Source organism: Microcaecilia unicolor, chromosome 6, assembly GCF_901765095.1.
Source record: "Microcaecilia unicolor chromosome 6, aMicUni1.1, whole genome shotgun sequence".
Lineage (NCBI taxonomy): Eukaryota > Metazoa > Chordata > Amphibia > Gymnophiona > Siphonopidae > Microcaecilia > Microcaecilia unicolor.
The window spans coordinates 336,668,247-336,686,735 of NC_044036.1; the positions used below are offsets into that span (position 1 = coordinate 336,668,247).

General features: G+C 43.6%; 1 protein-coding gene across 1 annotated transcript in view; it reads right to left on the reverse strand.

The window, feature by feature from the left end:
• The window catches only part of LOC115473506 (zinc transporter ZIP11-like), a 275,025-nt gene that overhangs the window by 152,253 nt on the left and 104,283 nt on the right, over positions 1–18,489 (reverse strand). Inside the window, exon 2 of the mRNA XM_030208527.1 lies at positions 11,474–11,641. Coding sequence (XP_030064387.1) covers positions 11,474–11,641 — 168 coding nt within the window. The remainder of the gene's footprint in view (positions 1–11,473; positions 11,642–18,489) is intronic.

Below are 18,489 nucleotides of genomic sequence, written 5' to 3' on the forward strand. Positions count from 1 at the left end.
ACAAGTATCATCAAGATATCAAAATAAAGGTTGCACCAAGGAGCGAGCTGGTACATAGTGCTTCAGAGTATTCTTCAAATATTCAGGAACACCCCTGGTCTAAGTCTTAAAATAACCATCAGTACTGTAAATGTTATTCTGAAGTTCACAGGTAGCCAATTAAAAAACTTCAAAGAAGATATTAACAGGCTCAGTGTGTCGTAAACTCACAATCAGCCGTACAGCAGCGTGCTGTACAACCTGTAATGCTTAGGAAAAGGAGAAACCCTCCACTCAAACAGCAAGTAAAAAAAAAACCCAAAACAAAACAGCAGAAGTGTTTCAGGAAAGAAGGACATGACCAAGAGTTCACACACAAGACATTTCTAGGATCGCTCGTCAACAAAAGTCTGTGTCTGAACTCTTGGTTGTTTCCTTCTTTCCTGGACAACCTCCGCTGTTTTCTTTGGACAACCCGTAATGCTTTACAGCAAGGTTGAGATAAACCTAGGTAAAGACTATTACAAAAATCAATCTAGACAAAATTAAACTCTGGTGTTAAAGAACCACCTTGTAAAAACACTGCATGGCGATTCAAACTGTTCAAAAAAAATTCAGAATCTGGGAGCTTTTTTTGTATTTTTAAAACATTTTTAGAAGTGCCCCCTGGGGTTCCCGGTTGGTGTCCTGGCATGTCAGGGGGACCAGTACACTACAAATGCTGGCTCCTCCCATGACCAAATGCCTTGAATTTTGCCGGGTTTGAGATGGCCGGCATTTTTTTTCCATTATCCCTGAAAAACAAAACCGGCGATCTCAAACCCGGCGAACTCTGGCATTTGGCCGTGCTAAACCGTATTAGCGGAAAAAAAGATGGCCGGCCATCTTTTTCGATAATACGGTTCCGGCCAGCTGTTACGCCGCCGCCAAAATAGATCGCCGGCGACGTTCGATTATGCCCCTCCACGTTACTATTTGATGACTATCCGTGTTGTACATGTTAGCCAATGTCTCAATATTGGAATTTGTTTTTAACCAACGTTTGGACGGTCGTATTATTCAAGTCATCAATAAAAATTGTTGAAAAATAACTTCCCCTTCTAGTAGACTGACAGTTCGTTCTGCTTCCTTTTGAAGAATAGGTATTCCTTCTGTCAAAAATGTGCGATGTAAAAGTAGACACGATAGTTATTTTGCTTATCAATCTTGCAAGATTTGGATTCTTCTTCTCGTCTTTATTTGAACAATTCCAAAGTATTTAAAGTTTAGGAAGGCTTTGCAGCTCTAATGGTTTGATAGGTATTAAAAATGGGTTGGGTTTTTTTTAATTAACAGTATATCCTTTTGTAAACCACTTTGATTCCTTGGCTGATTTAAGCAATATATAAGCCACGGAACGGAAATGACTGGATTGCCACAAACAATCCATTTAACTGGTCGGTGGCTATTTCTGGCTGGTTAAATCCATTTAAATACTAGTAAAACATGCCCGTTTCAGGCGCAAATGAAATGGGCGCTAGCAAGGTTTTCCTCCCGAACCCCCCCCCCCCACTCACCCCTTCGGCGTTGTGAAGGCACTGACCGCCATTGTTGCGGACCTCGTCAACGCACGCCAACGCCACCTTCAATGTGCTGAGTCGTCGGTTGTGAAGCCACTGACGCCACTGCTCCGCCCTCGACGTCATCACGTTTGACGCGAGGGCGGGGCCCCAACACAGTGATTTCGGTGGCTTCACCACCACGAGAACCCTTCGAACCGGAAGGAAGTGCCCGGAGGAACTGACAGTGACGTCAGTGTCTTCAGAACGTTGAGGGTGAGTTTTATTATATAGGATCAGCCAGACTGGGATTATGATTACAACATTAGGTATGAGGAAATATAGGACTACAGACTCATTTCAGATTTGCAGAGATCATGCACTGAAAAAAAAAAAAGAAAAAAAAAAGGATTTGCTACAAAGAAAATAACACAGTATAAATATTTCAGCGACAGTCAATGGAGAAGAATCACTAGTCGTGCTCAGACACAGCGGCTGCGTCCTGTAATTGCTCCAGATGATGAAATGTGCGCCACAATTTCTTATTATGTGATCGTAAAAAGGGTCGAGACAAGGATATTTCATCTTCACGGAGACAAAGAAAGATAAAGAAAACAAATCGAGGCAAATCTACCTTTAATGAACCAGTGGGAATCATTGCAGACCATCTCATTTTAATGCCAGAACTACAGCACAATAACCTGATATAATTAGCATGTACTAAAAAACATCCATTTCCAACCATCCAGCTCCCCTGTAGACACATTTTTCTATAATTTTGAAATTCATGAAAAAAACATTAGTAACTTGGCTGTCTCACTGTTAGCAGATGCAAAGAACTCATCTGCAATCGGAGGTGACGGAAGAGAGCAGCAAAACACAGGCCGCGGTGGGCAAAGCCTAACGCAGGACGAACGACAGCCAGAAGTACCAGGCGCACCTCTAGTAATATGCAAGTCAATTACTGGATATCATTTGAACAATTAGAAAGGGGCTATTAAAAAATACATTTCTCTCATAGCTAAAAGTAGGGGGTCACATGATTCATGGGAACTAGGATGATGCAGAAATGAGTAACTCCAGTAAAAGCTCAAACACACCCCAAAAAACACTACACAATAAGTTGCAAAATACTACACCCCTCCTTGAGGAGCCCTTTTATTAAGCCATGTAGGCGCCTACGCACGCCAAACACGCGTCGATTTGGAGTTACTTCCAGGCTACCGCGTGGTCCGTGCGGAAAAAGGATGAAGACCTGCATTTGAGGCTTTTCCTTCTGCTTTCGCCCTTATGAGACTACTAGGAAAGAAGGCCCGTTTCTGGAGCAAATGGAATGGGCGCTAGCAAGGTTTTCCTCCCCAAACCCCCCCCCCACCCCTTCGTCGTTGTGAAGCCACTGACGCCATTGCTCCGCACCTCGTCAACGCACCTTCATCACCTTCTTCATTCTGAAGCCACTGACGCCATTGCTCCGCCCTCGACGTTATCGCGTTTGACGCGAGGGCGGGGCCCAGAGTCTTGGTGATTTCGGTGGCTTCACCACCACGAACCCTTCATGAAGGAAGTGACGTCAGTGGCTTGGCTTCACTGACGTCAGTGTCTTTAGAACGTTGAGGGTGAGTTTTATTATAGTAGATATTGAACACTAATTCAAGTGAAGCGTTTGTATGGCTTGCCCTAGTGATTAACTTTCCTGCCTCTTCGAGTTATTTGCGGTTCACTAAATAATTGGACAACATGCTAATGTTGCTGCTCTATTAAAAATATTATACACAAAATATAAAAAGAAGATACTTAACAGCAAAATGGATGAGATGCAGGTGGTCAGGCTTGTTAAGTGGCAAAGGGCAACGAAAGGTGGTGACCACCAGGCTGACGTAGGCAAGTTGCAGATTGGCTGAATCACACTGTCTCATTCGCCAACGAGCACTGTGATACTAGGTAAAATGGGTTTTAGAATTTCTGGTCGCCGCATCTCAAAAAAGATATAGTGGAATTAGAAAAGGTGCAGAGAAGGGCGACGAAAATGATAACGGGGATGGGACGACTTCCCTATGAGGAAAGGCTAAAGCGGTTAGGGCTCTTCAGCTTAGAGAAAAGGCGGATGAGGGGAGATATGATAGAGGTCTATAACATAATGAGAGGAGTGGAACGGGTGGACGTGAATCGTTTGTTTACTCTTTCAAAAAATATCATGACTAGGGGGCATGAGATCAAGCTACAAAATAGTACATTTAATACGAATCGGGGAAAGTTTTCTTCACTCAACATATAATCAAACTCTGGAATTCATTGCCAGAGAATGTGGTAAAGGCAGTTAGCTTAGCAGGGTTTAAAAAGGTCTGCACGGCTTCCTAAAAGTCCATAGACCTGGGCTTGGGAAAATCCACTATTTCTGGGATAAGCAGTATAATATGTTTTGTACTTTTTTGGGATCTTGCCAGGTATATTGTGACCTGGATTGGCCACTGTTGGAAACAGGATGCTGGGCTTGATGGACCTTTGGTCTGTCCCAGTGTGGCAGTACTTGTGTACTTATCTTTTCTCCAAGTTAGCCTCTCTTGATAAGGGAGGTGGCTCCAACCCCTTTACGATTTTTGTCACTTTTGTCTGATCCTTTTCTAAGTCCACTAGAACCTCCTTGAGAAGAGGTGGCAGGAACTGTACACAGTATTCAAGATGTAGTCAACCAGGGACCTATACAGAGGAATGATTTAGTTCGGCAAAACCGTCTTCTTCCATCTGTTATGGCAAAAGAAAATAATTGACTATAATATGACAAGAAAAAATTAAGAGGACATTTCTTATTTGACTACATTAATATTAGGCATTCTTCAAAATGTTCATCAGTATGGTTTAAGTTCAGAGTTGGGTGTTGGTTCAGTTATTAAAAGTTTATACATAAGAATTATAAGGTTCAGAGAAGGGCGACAAAAATGATAAAGGGGATGGGACGACTTCCTTATGAGGAAAGGCTAAAGCGGCTAGAGCTCTTCAGCTTGGACAAAAAGGCGGCTGAGGGGAGATATGATAGAGGTCTATAAAATAATGAGTGGAGTTGAACAGGTAGATTGTCTGTTTACGCTTTCCAAAAATACTAGGACTAGGGGGCATGCGATGAAGCTACAAAGTAGTAAATTTAAAACGAATCAGAGAAACTTTTTCTTTACTCAACGGGTAATTAAACTCTGGAATTAGCTGCTAGAGAATTAGGGGGGGGGGGGGTTAAAAAGGCCTGGATGGCTTCCTAAAGGAAAAGTCCATAGACCATTATTAAGACTTGGGAAAATCCACTGCTTATTTCTGGGTTAAGCAGCATAAAATGTTGAACGTTTTCGGGAACTTGCCAGGCATTAGTGACCTGGATTGGCCACTGTTGGAAACAGGATGCTGGGCTTGAAGACCCTTTGGTCTGTCCCAGTGTGGCAATACTTATGCACTTATGTAGAATTAATGCAATGAATATTTTCTTCAATCAATAGGATGATAATCAGCAGACAAGCAAAATTCTGCTCGACTACACCCAAGAGGCACAGAATATGTAATAAATGCAATTAAGTCTATTAATTACATGCTTCCTGGTGATCGCAGGACTCTGAAAGAAGATGCAGTCCTCGTCCTAATGTTCTTTGGAGCACCTCTGCCCTTTCTACGTCTCTGTCTCCATTCCAGTGTGTATCGGCCGGGCCTCTGTGTGCTAGAAGGCCGTTCTCCTTTGCATTATTTACACGGTGGCAGCTGGATTCTGTTGTAGAGGTAATCTATTTGGGCACGTTCTGGAAGAGTAACTGTAGGGCATGAAAATTAACACACAGCACAAACCGCACCACTGGGAGTAACCGCCTTTCCCAGTCTGGAAATGTAACTCTTTTCCTCACCGTGAGGCAAATAACCACAGAGTCACATAGCGATATAGTAAAATGACATCAAATAAAGAACAAAACAGCCCATCTGGTCTACGCACGTTGAGATTAATCCACTTTGGGTAGGTAAGACTATTCATTCCAATATACAATCCAAACCCCACCTCCCTCTACTGTGGTTGCTGTATGAAGAATCTAAAGCTATGTTTTCCAGAACCTCTGGGTGTACAGAGAAGCAAAGCCAGGCCAGGCCAGGCTATAGGGTGAATAACCACCCACACTGCTTTTCGCTGTACGGTTCCCTGGAGTTTCGCTGCAGTTTTCCCAGAGGTGGTGAAATTTTCTCTAACTCAGAAACCAGCAGGTCTTTTCTTAACAGAACTGAAAATAAATACCCTTTCCCCTCTCGTCCGTCCTACATGACTGAAGCTCAGGGTATATGCTGTGCATTTATAGAGATGGTAAAAATAAATAAATGAAGCCAAATGCAGAAGAAAGGGAGGCAGCAGAACCACTGGGCAGAAACAGAAGGAAGAAACGCAAAGTTCTTGTTATGTAGCACCGAAAGCTGGTGATTTTAAAAGCATCCATACAGGTTAATAGTGGCACTTACAGGTCTAAAACGCAATTTCAGAAAGCTGCTATTCATACATGGCAGACTGGACTTTTCCTCCATGAACTTGTCCAAATCTTTTTGGAACGGAGGAGTAACCTGCTAGTTAGTGAAGTGGACTTGGTGCAGTGGGAATCAAACCCAGTTCCCCAGGCGCATTCACTTAACCCTCCATTGCCCCAGGTACAAAGAAGTATCTTGTTGCAAAAACCACAAAAGTCCCATTCCTTTTCCCTTTATGGCGATGATGTTTCTCCAGTTCACAAAAAGTGGGAGAGCGACCAAGGATACCAGAAACTGGAAGATGTTCTTCAAAACAAAGATTTATTGGTGGTTTGAAGACTCAACACAACGTCGTGTTTCGGCCGTCAGGCCCGCATCAGGAGTCTGCTGTGCAAGGTGCTGCAGAAGAGAGATTTTTTAAAACGCCTTGAAAATGTCACAGCAGTCTCTTGCACAGATAGTGACTCGCTGGTGATGAGGATGATTCTTCAAACTATAACGTGGTAGTCTTGAGAAAGACTGCTTAAAAAGATCGCGTGGTCTCGTCAAACCGCTACATGCGCTGCTTATAATACAGGTACATGAAAAGACTCCTGATGCAGGCCTGACGGCCGAAACACGACGTTGTGTCGAGTCTTCAAACCACCAATAAATCTTCGTTTTGAAGAACAACTTCCAGTTTCTGGTATCCTTTGGTCGCTCTCCCACTTTTTGTGTACTGTTGTCTTTACCGTGGGGCGTTTGAGTTCTCCGCTTGCTGGATGATGTTTCTCCACCAGGAGGCCATTCCGCATGTCCACCACCTTTTCCGTGAAAGAGTTATTTCTTAGATTCCTCCTAAGCCTATTTCCTCTTAACTTCATCCTATGTCCTCTCATTCCAGAGTTTTCCTTCCATTTGAAAAAGGCTCACCTCCTGTATATTAATGCCACTGACGTACTTAAACGTCTCTGTCGTATCCCCTACCGCCTCTCTTCCAGGGTTCCAGAGTTGTCGCACAAATCGCATAAAACTCAGTCCTATTTATGCAGTTACCTTGGCCAGTGGCGTTCCTAGGGTGGCTGACACCCGGGGCAGATTGCCGATGCGCCCCCCCACCCCCGGCGAAAGGACACCTCTCCCTGGCGAAAGGACGGACACCTCCCCCCGGCGAAAGGACACCCCCCGGGTGCATTTTAGCTGTTGGGGGGGGGGTGCCCTGCGCCTGTCGGCTTCGCTCGTTCCCTGCTCCCTCTGCCCTGAAACAGGCAGTAACCTGTTACGGGGCAGAGGGAGCAGGGAATGAGTGTTGCCGACAGACGCGCGGCACCCGCCCAGCGGCGTGCACCCAGGGCGGACCGCCCCCCTTGGTATGCCGCTGACCTTGGCTGGTGAAGTGCTGAGTATCAGCACTTAACTGGACAAGTGCTAGCTCCGCCCCCCAAAATAGCCGGTTTTGAGAAAGGCACTAACTGGTTAAGTGTCAAAGGAAAGGAGCAGTTAAGCCTGGAAAACACGATTTAACTGTCCAGGAGGCCGGTTAAATTCACTTTGAATATCGACCCGCTAGTTTATATGCTGAAGGTACTTTCCAAAATTACATTTAAGTTTGACATCAGCAAAGAGACGCACAACCCCTCCCCCCCCCCCCCCCCCCCCAGAAATTATACAAAGCAACAAGGACAAATGAAGGCCACTCGTTTTTGATGTAATACGAGGCTGATTTAAGCACATTTCTTTTATTATTATTTTCTGATAAAATGGAAATCTGCAAATGCTGGATCATCATCCTGGCATGAACAGGAGTCAGAGTTACTTAGCTCACCCCACGTTATAAGCCAGGATTGTTTCTACCCAATTCGTTGTACAGATGTCTTGTTCTCTATTGTTTCTAGCCAAGATGGCGCCAGCTTTATTTAGAGCTAATTAAATAGACACTACGTTATGACGTTTGAAAGTTTTAAAGTTTGTAAGCCCCGCCCCCCAAGGCGTTCCACCGGTAGCAAAAAAAACAGTAATGCTACCGGTGGAAGACGGGTGTAATTCAAATAAGAGATGTCCATTCGATTTCAGCGTTTAGTCCCTTAGGAAAAACAGTTTGAAGCGTAAAGATGTTAAATTGCTCTCTATAATTCAACAGTTTCTTAATTGACCCACCCTCCTCCCGATCATCTAAACATTCAACAATCCTCCATCTTATATCCTCCCATGTATGATGTTTCTGAAGCCAATGATCTACCAGAGGAGCTTGCAGATTTTGTGTTTGAATTTTTGACTTATGTTCATTCAGGCGTGTTTTAATAGATCTAGAGGTCCTACCAATATAGACTAAGTCGCAAGGGCATATAATGGCATATATCACATTCTTGCTTTCACAGTTAGTTTTTAAAATACTTTTCATAGTCCTATCTCTATCTGGTACTGACCAGCTTTCCCCAGTTATCGCAGACGGGCACCACTGACAGTGTCCGCAAGCAGTTTGACTACCCTGCATGTTAGCTATAGGACGTTTCGTGAAGAATTTATTTTTACTAAGGCGTTCTCCCAATGTTTTACCCCTAGTAAAAGAGATAAGAGGCATATCTTCAAAGCATGAGTACAGTCTCATAATATGCTTTGAAGATATGCCTCTTATCTCTTTTACTAGGGGTAAAACATTGGGAGAACGCCTTAGTAAAAATAAATTCTTCACGAAACGTCCTATAGCTAACATGCAGGGTAGTCAAACTGCTTGCGGACACTGTCAGTGGTGCCCGTCTGCGATAACTGGGGAAAGCTGGTCAGTACCAGATAGAGATAGGACTATGAAAAGTATTTTAAAAACTAACTGTGAAAGCAAGAATGTGATATATGCCATTATATGCCCTTGCGACTTAGTCTATATTGGTAGGACCTCTAGATCTATTAAAACACGCCTGAATGAACATAAGTCAAAAATTCAAACACAAAATCTGCAAGCTCCTCTGGTAGATCATTGGCTTCAGAAACATCATACATGGGAGGATATAAGATGGAGGATTGTTGAATGTTTAGATGATCGGGAGGAGGGTGGGTCAATTAAGAAACTGTTGAATTATAGAGAGCAATTTAACATCTTTACGCTTCAAACTGTTTTTCCTAAGGGACTAAACGCTGAAATCGAATGGACATCTCTTATTTGAATTACACCCGTCTTCCACCGGTAGCATTACTGTTTTTTTTGCTACCGGTGGAATGCCTTGGGGGGCGGGGCTTACAAACTTTAAAACTTTCAAACGTCATAACGTAGCGTCTATTTAATTAGCTCTAAATAAAGCTGGCGCCATCTTGGCTAATAACTTTTGCTGAGCTGACGCTAAAAGAAACACGGGGTGAGTTTATCTTTAGTTTTCTGGGTACTCTCTGAATGTAGGCTTACTACCAATATTTGGGGAGACTATTAATTAACTCTTATCTATATTGCAGGGGAATGTCCTTGAGACAGCCCACTATGGGCGAAACGTGCATGTCGGGCAGTTGATCCCCTGGGTCCGACAAACTTTGAAAAATTGAAAAGATAAGTGATAAATTCTAAAATTTATATGTATTGAATACGAAATTTAGAAATTTAGAAAGAAAATAAAAGAACCAGTGAAGAATTTGATGTTATTAAATCGACTCTATCTAAAGGATGGCGATTTACATCACTGAGGTTCAGAAAAAATATATATGATTAACTTTTGATGTTGAAGTATCTACGCTATAAATTGTGTTTGTGTAAAAAAGATTTTACTGTTCTTAAAGATTAAGAGGGCATAAAGAAAATTTAAACTGGACTATACTACTATCCATTGCTATTTGTTGAATATCCGGTTTTTAAAAAAATCAAAAAAAATTTTTGTTCTCTATTGGACACACTCAGCTGTGGCTGCCTGTGGGGGAGGGGAAGAGGCCCCGAAAATGTATGTCTCTGTTGATCACCCAACCCCTCACCTATCCACACCCATCCTGTTAGAATATCAATGATATGCTTTGATGTCCCCATGCATACCTCCGACCCACCCCCATCCTCCCACCCTGTCAGACTGTCATAGTAATGCTTGAATGTTTTCACTTATATACACTGTCAGCTAGCACATTTGCTTATTTCCGATCTGAGGAAGAAGGGCAACCTTCGAAAGCTAATCAAGAAATGTATTAAGTTAAGTCCAATAAAAAAAGGTATCATCTTATTTTCTTTTCCATGTTTTATTTTGTTTGATTTCTATAGATTCTACATGGAATGTTGCTATTCCACTAGCAACATTCCATGTAGAAGTCGGCCCTTGTAGATCACCAATGTGGCCGCGCAGGCTTCTGCTTCTGTGAGTCTGACGTACGTGCAGGACGTCAGACTCACAGAAGCAGAAGCCTGCGCAGCCTTCTACATGGAATGTTGCTAGTGGAATAGCAACATTCCATGTAGAATCTCCAATAGTAGCAACATTCCATGTAGAATCTCCAATAGTATCTCTTTTACTGTCATAGTAATGCTTGAATGTTTTCACTTATATACACTGTCAGCTAGCACATTTGCTTATTTCCGATCTGAGGAAGAAGGGCAACCTTCGACAGCTAATCAAGAAATATATTAAGTTATGTCCAATAAAAAAGGTATCATCTTATTTTCTTTTCCATGTTTTATTTTGTTTGATATAAATTGTGTGCAATCATAGTACAGGACAGGGGGTTCTCAACCCAGCCAGTCAGACTTTCAGGATACCCACGACGACTATGCAGGAGACAGATTTGCACACAGTGAAACCAGTGCACACAGACTTATCTGATGCATAACCGTTGTGGATATCCTGAAAACCTGACTGGCTAGGTGTGTCCCGAGGGCTGGGTTGAGGACGTGAAAGGGAGTTTACACAGCAATTATTCAACTGCAGTTCCCGCTTAGATATGTTGGGTAGGAGGGATATAAATTTGATAAATAATAAAAATAAAAGACTTAAGAGCACCATTATCAGGTTACTTTTAGGAGAGCTGATCATGCAGCATTGCAACCAGAAAGGAAAGAGAAAGCAGAGGCCACGGTCTCCGTTCTTAATTAGCAGCATGGATTTGGGGATTGTCTTAACTGGTTGGTCTTGCAGGTAGCTGGACAGTGATGAGAAACTATTTTTTTTAGCAGCTGCTACAGAATATCAAAACATCTAGCATTACACCAGTGAAGGGATGACGTCTGAGGCACAATTCCATTTTCCAGTAGGAGTCTAGATTCTCTGGTGCCAACAGAAATGATTCTGAAGGTGAAGTTTGGGTATTTCTACCAATGGACTGACATTATTGAGCTCAAAACCATCAGCTGAACTTCATTTGATGTATCTCAATATTCAGCTTCTCTTCAATGATGGGTTCCCACCAACCCCACCTGTGTAACCCCAGTCTTGATTGGGCCCTCACTGCTGTTAAGTCAGGAGAGAAACTGGAGAGCTTAAGATGGTGCACACCCTGCACCCTGACTGGCAAGAAGTCAATTCGTCTCGAAATCTTACCTGGAATGTTGTGGATAGTTATAGCCAAGATGAGAAGCATAATTCTCCGCCAACTGCGATCCTGCTTTTGGATATTTTCTGTGGACCTAGAAGGGGAGACTATCTCCTCATGAACGTTTGCTGGTGTCCCCTTCCTCCGCTGGTAGGCCTCCCCATTTTCAATTTTATCTAAGGGCAAACACAGAATACAACAATTCAAATTTCACCCCATTATAAATTGGCCTACAGAGCTACAAGCAATGAATCAGAATACCTTAACAAAATTCTACTGACCTATCTACCTAATTTCTTACACAGTAATATGTTAAATTAGACCATACCATAGACTTTTGCAATCTGCTTCTTGCTGGCCTCCCACTTAGTTACTTCTCCCCTCTCCAGTCTGTTTAAAACTCTGCTGCCCGTCTCGTTTTACTCATACTACCCCTCTCCTCAGGTTGCTTCACTGGCTCCCTATCCGTTTTCGCATCCTGTTCAAACTTCTTTTACTAACCTATAAATGTACTCACTCTGCTGCTCCCCAGTATCTCTCCACACTCGTCCTTCTGTACACTCGTCCTTCCCTACACCCCTTCCCGTGCACTCCGTTCCATGGATAAATCCTTCTCATCTGTTCCCTTCTCCACTAGTGCCAACTCTAGACTTCGCTCCTTCTGTCTCGCTGCACCCTATGCCTGGAATAGACTTCCTGAGCCCCTACGTCTTGCGAAAAGAAAAAAGCAACACTGGGCCTTCAAGAATGGGACAACAGGAGTACTTTATTAACCAAAGACCCGACACGGGCCGTGTTTCGGCGCCCAAAAGGCGCCTGCCTCAGGGGTCAAATTTGTAAATATGGCGATCGTTCAGAATTGAGGTTGTAAATGCCTGAAAAACTGAGTGGGCAAACGAGACGAATCTGAGTAATCCAGTAAAACTCACAGCAGGTACGAATGAATGGAGGGGAAGAAGAGGGAAGGTGCTGAGTCAGCACCTTCCCTCTTCGTACCTGCTGTGAGGTGCTGAGTCAGCACCTTCCCTCTTCTTCTCCTCCATTCATTCGTACCTGCTGTGAGGTGCTGAGTCAGCACCTTCCCTCTTCTTCCCCTCCATTCATTCGTACCTGCTGTGAGTTTTACTGGATTACTCAGATTCGTCTCGTTTGCCCAAATTTGACCCCTGAGGCAGGCGCCTTTTGGGCGCCGAAACACGGCCCGTGTCGGGTCTTTGGCTAATAAAGTACTCTTGCCCCATCCTTGACCATCTTTAAATCTAGATTGAAAGCCCACCTCTTTAACATTGCTTTTCACTTGTAACCACTTGTAATCACTCACCTCCACCTACCCTCCTCTCCTCTTTCCTCTACACATTAATTGATTTGCTTACTTTTTTTTGTCTATTAGATTGTAAGCTCTTTGAGCAGGGACTGTCTTTCTTCTATGTTTGTGCAGCGCTGCGTACGCTTTATAGTAGTAATAGCTCTTACTCTGTTTATGATTATACCTTTTGCAACATAGCGTAAGCCACAATGAACCTGCAAATAGGTGGGAAAATGTGGGGTACAAATGCAGCAAATGAATAATAAATAAATAAATAAAAAGGTGAGGAAAAAAACCCCCATCAATGCACTTGACTTTCATATCTTCTGGGTATACGAGAACACATACATCTGTGGCATATATATATATATATATATATATATATATATATATATATATATATATATATATATATATATATATATATATATATAATATATATATATATATATATAATTTTATTTCTTAACTAATGTCTGAAGGGTTAGAAGGTAAAGTTTGCCTTTTTGCGGATGATACCAAGATTTGTAACAGAGTAGACACCCCAGAGGAAGTGGAAAACATGAAAAAGGATCTGCAGAAGCTTGAAAAATGGTCTGGCAATTAAAATTCAATGCAAAGAAGTGCAAAGTGATGCACTTAGGGAGTGGAAATCCAGGGGAGACATATGTGTTAGGCAGTGAGAGTCTGATATAGCGCTGCGTACGCCTTGTAGCGCTATAGAAATGCTAAATAGTAGTAGTAGTAATATACACAGACAAGGAGGGGGAATCTTGGGGTGATAGTATCTGAGGATCTGAAGGCGACGAAACAGTGTGACAAGGCGGTGGCCGTAGCCAGAAGGTTGTTGGGCTGTATAGAGAGAGGTGTGACCAGCAGAAGAAAGGAGGTATTGAGGCCAGGGCAGTGAGTTAGGCAGTCAGCTGGGAGCCTCAGCGCCTGGGACGGAGGAGCGAGCCGGCCGGAGGACACGAGACATGAGACGCTTAGGCAGTTAGGGTACTCACTTGCCGCAACCGCAAGGCGCACTGGCGCACACGCAGGGTGCCGCAGGGGAGGGAGGCATCGTCTCGTGACATCGAGTGCAGAGGAGCCGCTGGCCAGGCTGGAAGGAGACTAGCAGCGCCGCAGAGGTGTAAAGCGTGCGCGCCGCCGCGTGCATTACGGCGGGAAGTGGAAGCGGGAAGGCTGTCGAACAGCTGGGCGGGCCACGGGAGCCGGCGCCCTTGAAGGCAGGCGCCCTCCTGCGGTGCTTACCCCGCTTACTGGGTTGGACCGGCCCTGGCCGCAGGCAGGTCAGGCTTTCAGGATATCCACAATGAATATGCAGGAGATAGATTTTAATACCAAGGAGGCAGTGCTTGCAAATCTATCTCCTGCATATTCATTGTGGATATCCTGAAAGCCTGACCTGCCTGCGGCGCTCGAGGACTGGAGTTGGCTACCCCTGGTCTAACCACAGTCTAATGGCGTACTGACACGATCCACGTCCTTCCACAAACCCAATAGACATCACTCTTGAAATAAAATACATTTCCTCCCGACCACAGCGAGGTGACTGGAAAAACTCCTAAATCAGCAGCATGCAGCAAAAGCTCAGGAAACCCGAGCCCGTCGGTACCACTACCAGAACTTAAGGTCTGCTGAAACTTAATTCTAACAATCTTTAAAACAGACAAACAAAACTATGTCACTGTATGGCAAAATGTGAAGCCCAATGAAGTTTAAACCAGCACCTGAAATATGGACGCATGCGACTTTAAAAAACGCAATAAAAAGTTCAACCCACGAGGGAGAGCTGGAAGAAAGTGCCTCGTAAAAATAGCTTCCAGAGAAGTCACTATGCCCTAGTTTACGACACAAACTAGTGGAAAAAATACATAACACTTCACACTATATGCTGCTCTTTCTCTCTTCCTGTGTTTGCCATCCATAATGATGCCTTTTTCTATTAAAGTATATTTTTGCCACACCAGGTACTCAATTTAGAAAGAATAATGCTTTTTTTTTTTTTAAGGCCAATTACTAGTAATGCAGAATCACCTTTTCAAAATGACATTTGGAATAGGCAGCCAGCCAGCAGTATTGTGAACCCCAACTTACATCTGTTGATTCTGGAGAAAGGAGGCCAGACATAAAGCTACACAGAACATGATACTAAGCACAGACAGCACTAGATGAATGAGGAAAAGTCCCCATGCTGGTTCCAGTGGTTCCAGTAGCAGATGGTGCTGTGTGCAAAGACTGTCCTCATTTTTTTTTTTTTTTGAAGGATGGTAGTGTTAACTGGATTTTCTGTGTCTGACAAACAATTGAAAAGTTCAGGAGAAACTGTTTTGATTTACTGTCAATTACCCTGTATGCAAACTGACTGGAAGTAATGATAAGCTGATCTAACAATGCATGAATTTTGCATCTCAATAGCAATTAAGCACTCTTATCATGGAAGGGAATGGGACTTGATATACCTGTGGTTTTTTGAAACTACATTCAAAGCGGTTTGCATAGTATATACAGGTATTTATTTGTACCTGGGACAATGGACAGTTAAGCGACTTGCCCAGAGCTACAAGGAGCTGCAGTGGGAATTACACCCAGTTCCCCAGGATCAAAGTCCACTGCACTAACCACTAGGCTACTCCTCCACTGGCAACATTCTATGTAGAAGCCTGCCCTTGCAGATCGGCAATGCGGCCACGCAGGCTTCTGTTTCTGTGAGTCTGAAGTCCTGTGCAACAGAATCTCAATAGTAGCAACATTCCATCTAGAATCTCCAATAGTAGCAACAGAATCTCAATAGTAGCAACATTCCATCTAGAATCTCCAATAGTAGCAACATTCCAGAATCTCAAATAGGGAAAGGGAAATGGGACTTGATATACCACCTTTCTGTGGTTTTTGCAACTACATTCAAAGCAGTTTACATAGTATATACAGGTACTTATTTGTACCTGGGACAATGGAGAGTTAAGTGACTTGCCCAGAGCCGCAAGGAGCTACAGTGGGAACTGAACTTGGTTTCCCAGGATCAACTTCTGCTGCACTAACCACTAGGCTACTCCTCCACTAGCAACATTCCATGTAGAAACCTGCCCTTGCAGATCAGCAACGCGGCCGCGCAGGCTTCTGTTTCTGTGTCTGATGCCACTACTCCACTCCATTCCCTTGAATTTGGCCGTCCCTGTGGGGGGGGGGGGCAGTTCAGGACGTCCAAAATGTTTGAAAGAAGGACGTCCACGCCTTCGCTATGCCTCCGCGGACACACACACACACCTCCCCTCCCAGGGACCCGCATACTGCTGCGATGGACCTGAGTATGACATTTCAGGCTGCAAAAAAAAGTTTTTAAAGTTGTTTTTTGAGGGTGGGAGGGTGTTAGTGACCACTGGGGGAGTAAGGGGAGGTCATCCTCCATTCCCTCCGGTGGTCATCTGGTCAGTTCGGGCACCTTTTTGAGGTTTGGTCGTAAAAAAAAAATGGACCAAGTAAAGTCGGCCAAGTGCTCATCAGGGATGCCCTTCTTTTTTCCATTATCGCTTGAGGACGCCCATCTGTTAGGCACGCCTCAGTCCCGCCTTCGCTATGCCTCAGACACGCCCCCGGGAACTCTGGTCATCCCCACGACAGGAAGCAGTTGGGGACGCCCAAAATTGGGTTTTGATTATGCCGATTTGGGCGACCCTGAGAGAAGGACGCCCATCTCTCCATTTGTGTCGAACGATGGACGCCCCACTCTTTCGAAAATAAGCCTGACAGTAACACAGTGGATGACAGCAGATAAAAACCTATATGGTCCATCCAGTCCCCACTCCAGCCCATCAGAGGTCTGCGGTCACTGGCCTACCTGTGCCTGGCACCAGCCTATCTGACTGAATGGCAATGCAAAGACACCTAATGACACCTAAGGCACTCTTTCCGTTCATAAAGGTACTTTACATACAGAATTTCCGATGAGTTTGAACCAACAGCCTGCTTCAACAGCTTTCTCGGACCCTCCCTTTGGAATTCCCTCCCACCACACATCCATTTAGAACCCTCCTATCCCAAATTTAAGGTTTTACTCAAGACACATCTGTTTACTGAATCGTTTGGTTCCTTCATATAACCCCCCCCCCCCCATGTATCTGTTCCCCAATTGTTTTTATCTTATAAACCGCATAGTTGCCATATCGACGATTTGCAGGATATCAAGCGCTGAAAATAAAATAAAATACGGTAGCTGAGATCAGTTGCACAATTTTCTTCTGGCTATGTAGACTCCTGTTACTCTGTCTTATCTTCCTGTTACTCTGTCTTATGTGTCTGTATGTTCCACCTCCATTTCTCCCCTCTGCTGTCTATTAACATGTTTTAAGATTTATTGTGTTGATATTGTAACTAGATACTATGCTGTAACATGTAGTGTTATTTGACTATTTTACTGTTATAATTATTTATTGCCTATGTTAGGGTTATGTTACTGCACACCGCCTTGGATCAACTTCTTTTAAGAGGTGGTAAATAAATCCTAAGAAATAAATTTAATCTTGCAACAATAAAAACCGAGGCTGACTATATATTTTACTGATGCTTTATACTCGAAAAGTTCTTAAAATCCAATGAGGCGGTATGGGAAAAACACCTCCAATATGAATGATTTCAACAGCAGTATTGATTAAGTACATTAGTGCATATCCCACACCCCCATCTCCATTCTGCCCTGTAGGAAGACACAGTCCATCCAGTTGTAAATTTTATTTACTTATTTTATTTGTTACAATTGTATCCCACATTTTCCCACCTATTTGCAGGCTCAATGTGGCTTACATAGTACCGTAAAGGTGATCGACAATTCCGGAATGAACAGATACAAAGTGATGTTGTGGAAGAATGAAGTTCATGTGTAACAGTCCCATTAGGGAATCATAGGGAGGAAGAGTTAGGTTATATCCAGTTCGAGCTTAGGTTTTGTTGTGTTGCAGGGTTCAGGCATTTAAGTTGGGTCGGTAGGGTATGCCTTTTTGAACAGGTAAGATTTTAGTAATTTCTGGAAGCTTAGGTGGTCACACGTTGTTTTCACGGCGTTTGGTAATGTGTTCCATAGTTGTGTGCTTATGTAGGAAAAACTGGATGCATACATTGATTTGCATTTGAGTCCTTTGCAGCTTGGGTAGTGGAGGTTTAGGTATGAGCGTGTTGATCTTGTTGTATTTCTGGTTGGTAGGTCTATGAGGTCTGTCACGTATCCCGGGGCTTCGCCGTAGATGATGTTATGAACCAGAGTGCAGATTTTGAACGCAATACGTTCTTTGATTGGGAGCCAGTGCAGTTTTTCTCGGAGGGGTTTGGTGCTTTCGAATCACGTTTTTCCAAATATAAGCCTGGCTGCCGTGTTTTGAGCTGTTTGAAGTTTCTTTATGATTTGTTCTTTGCAACCCGCATAGAACACCCCCGTCACTGTTGGGCACAGCCTTGGCAGAACTGACCAGTTTAAACATTTGCCAAGTGGGAAAACTCAAATTACAACGGGGAGCAATGATCAATTGGCCAAATTCCAATTCTTACGCCACAATTTATCAAACTGGGTGCAGGATGTTTCAAACAAATATTCTGGCAAACTCCAACAACCTGTAGACTCATGGATTAAAATAACGAATATAGCACCGCAGGTCTTCCATCCGGGATGAGAGCAGAACATTAGGAGAAGGGAAGCAGCCACCTGCAGGCTTAAGCCGGCCT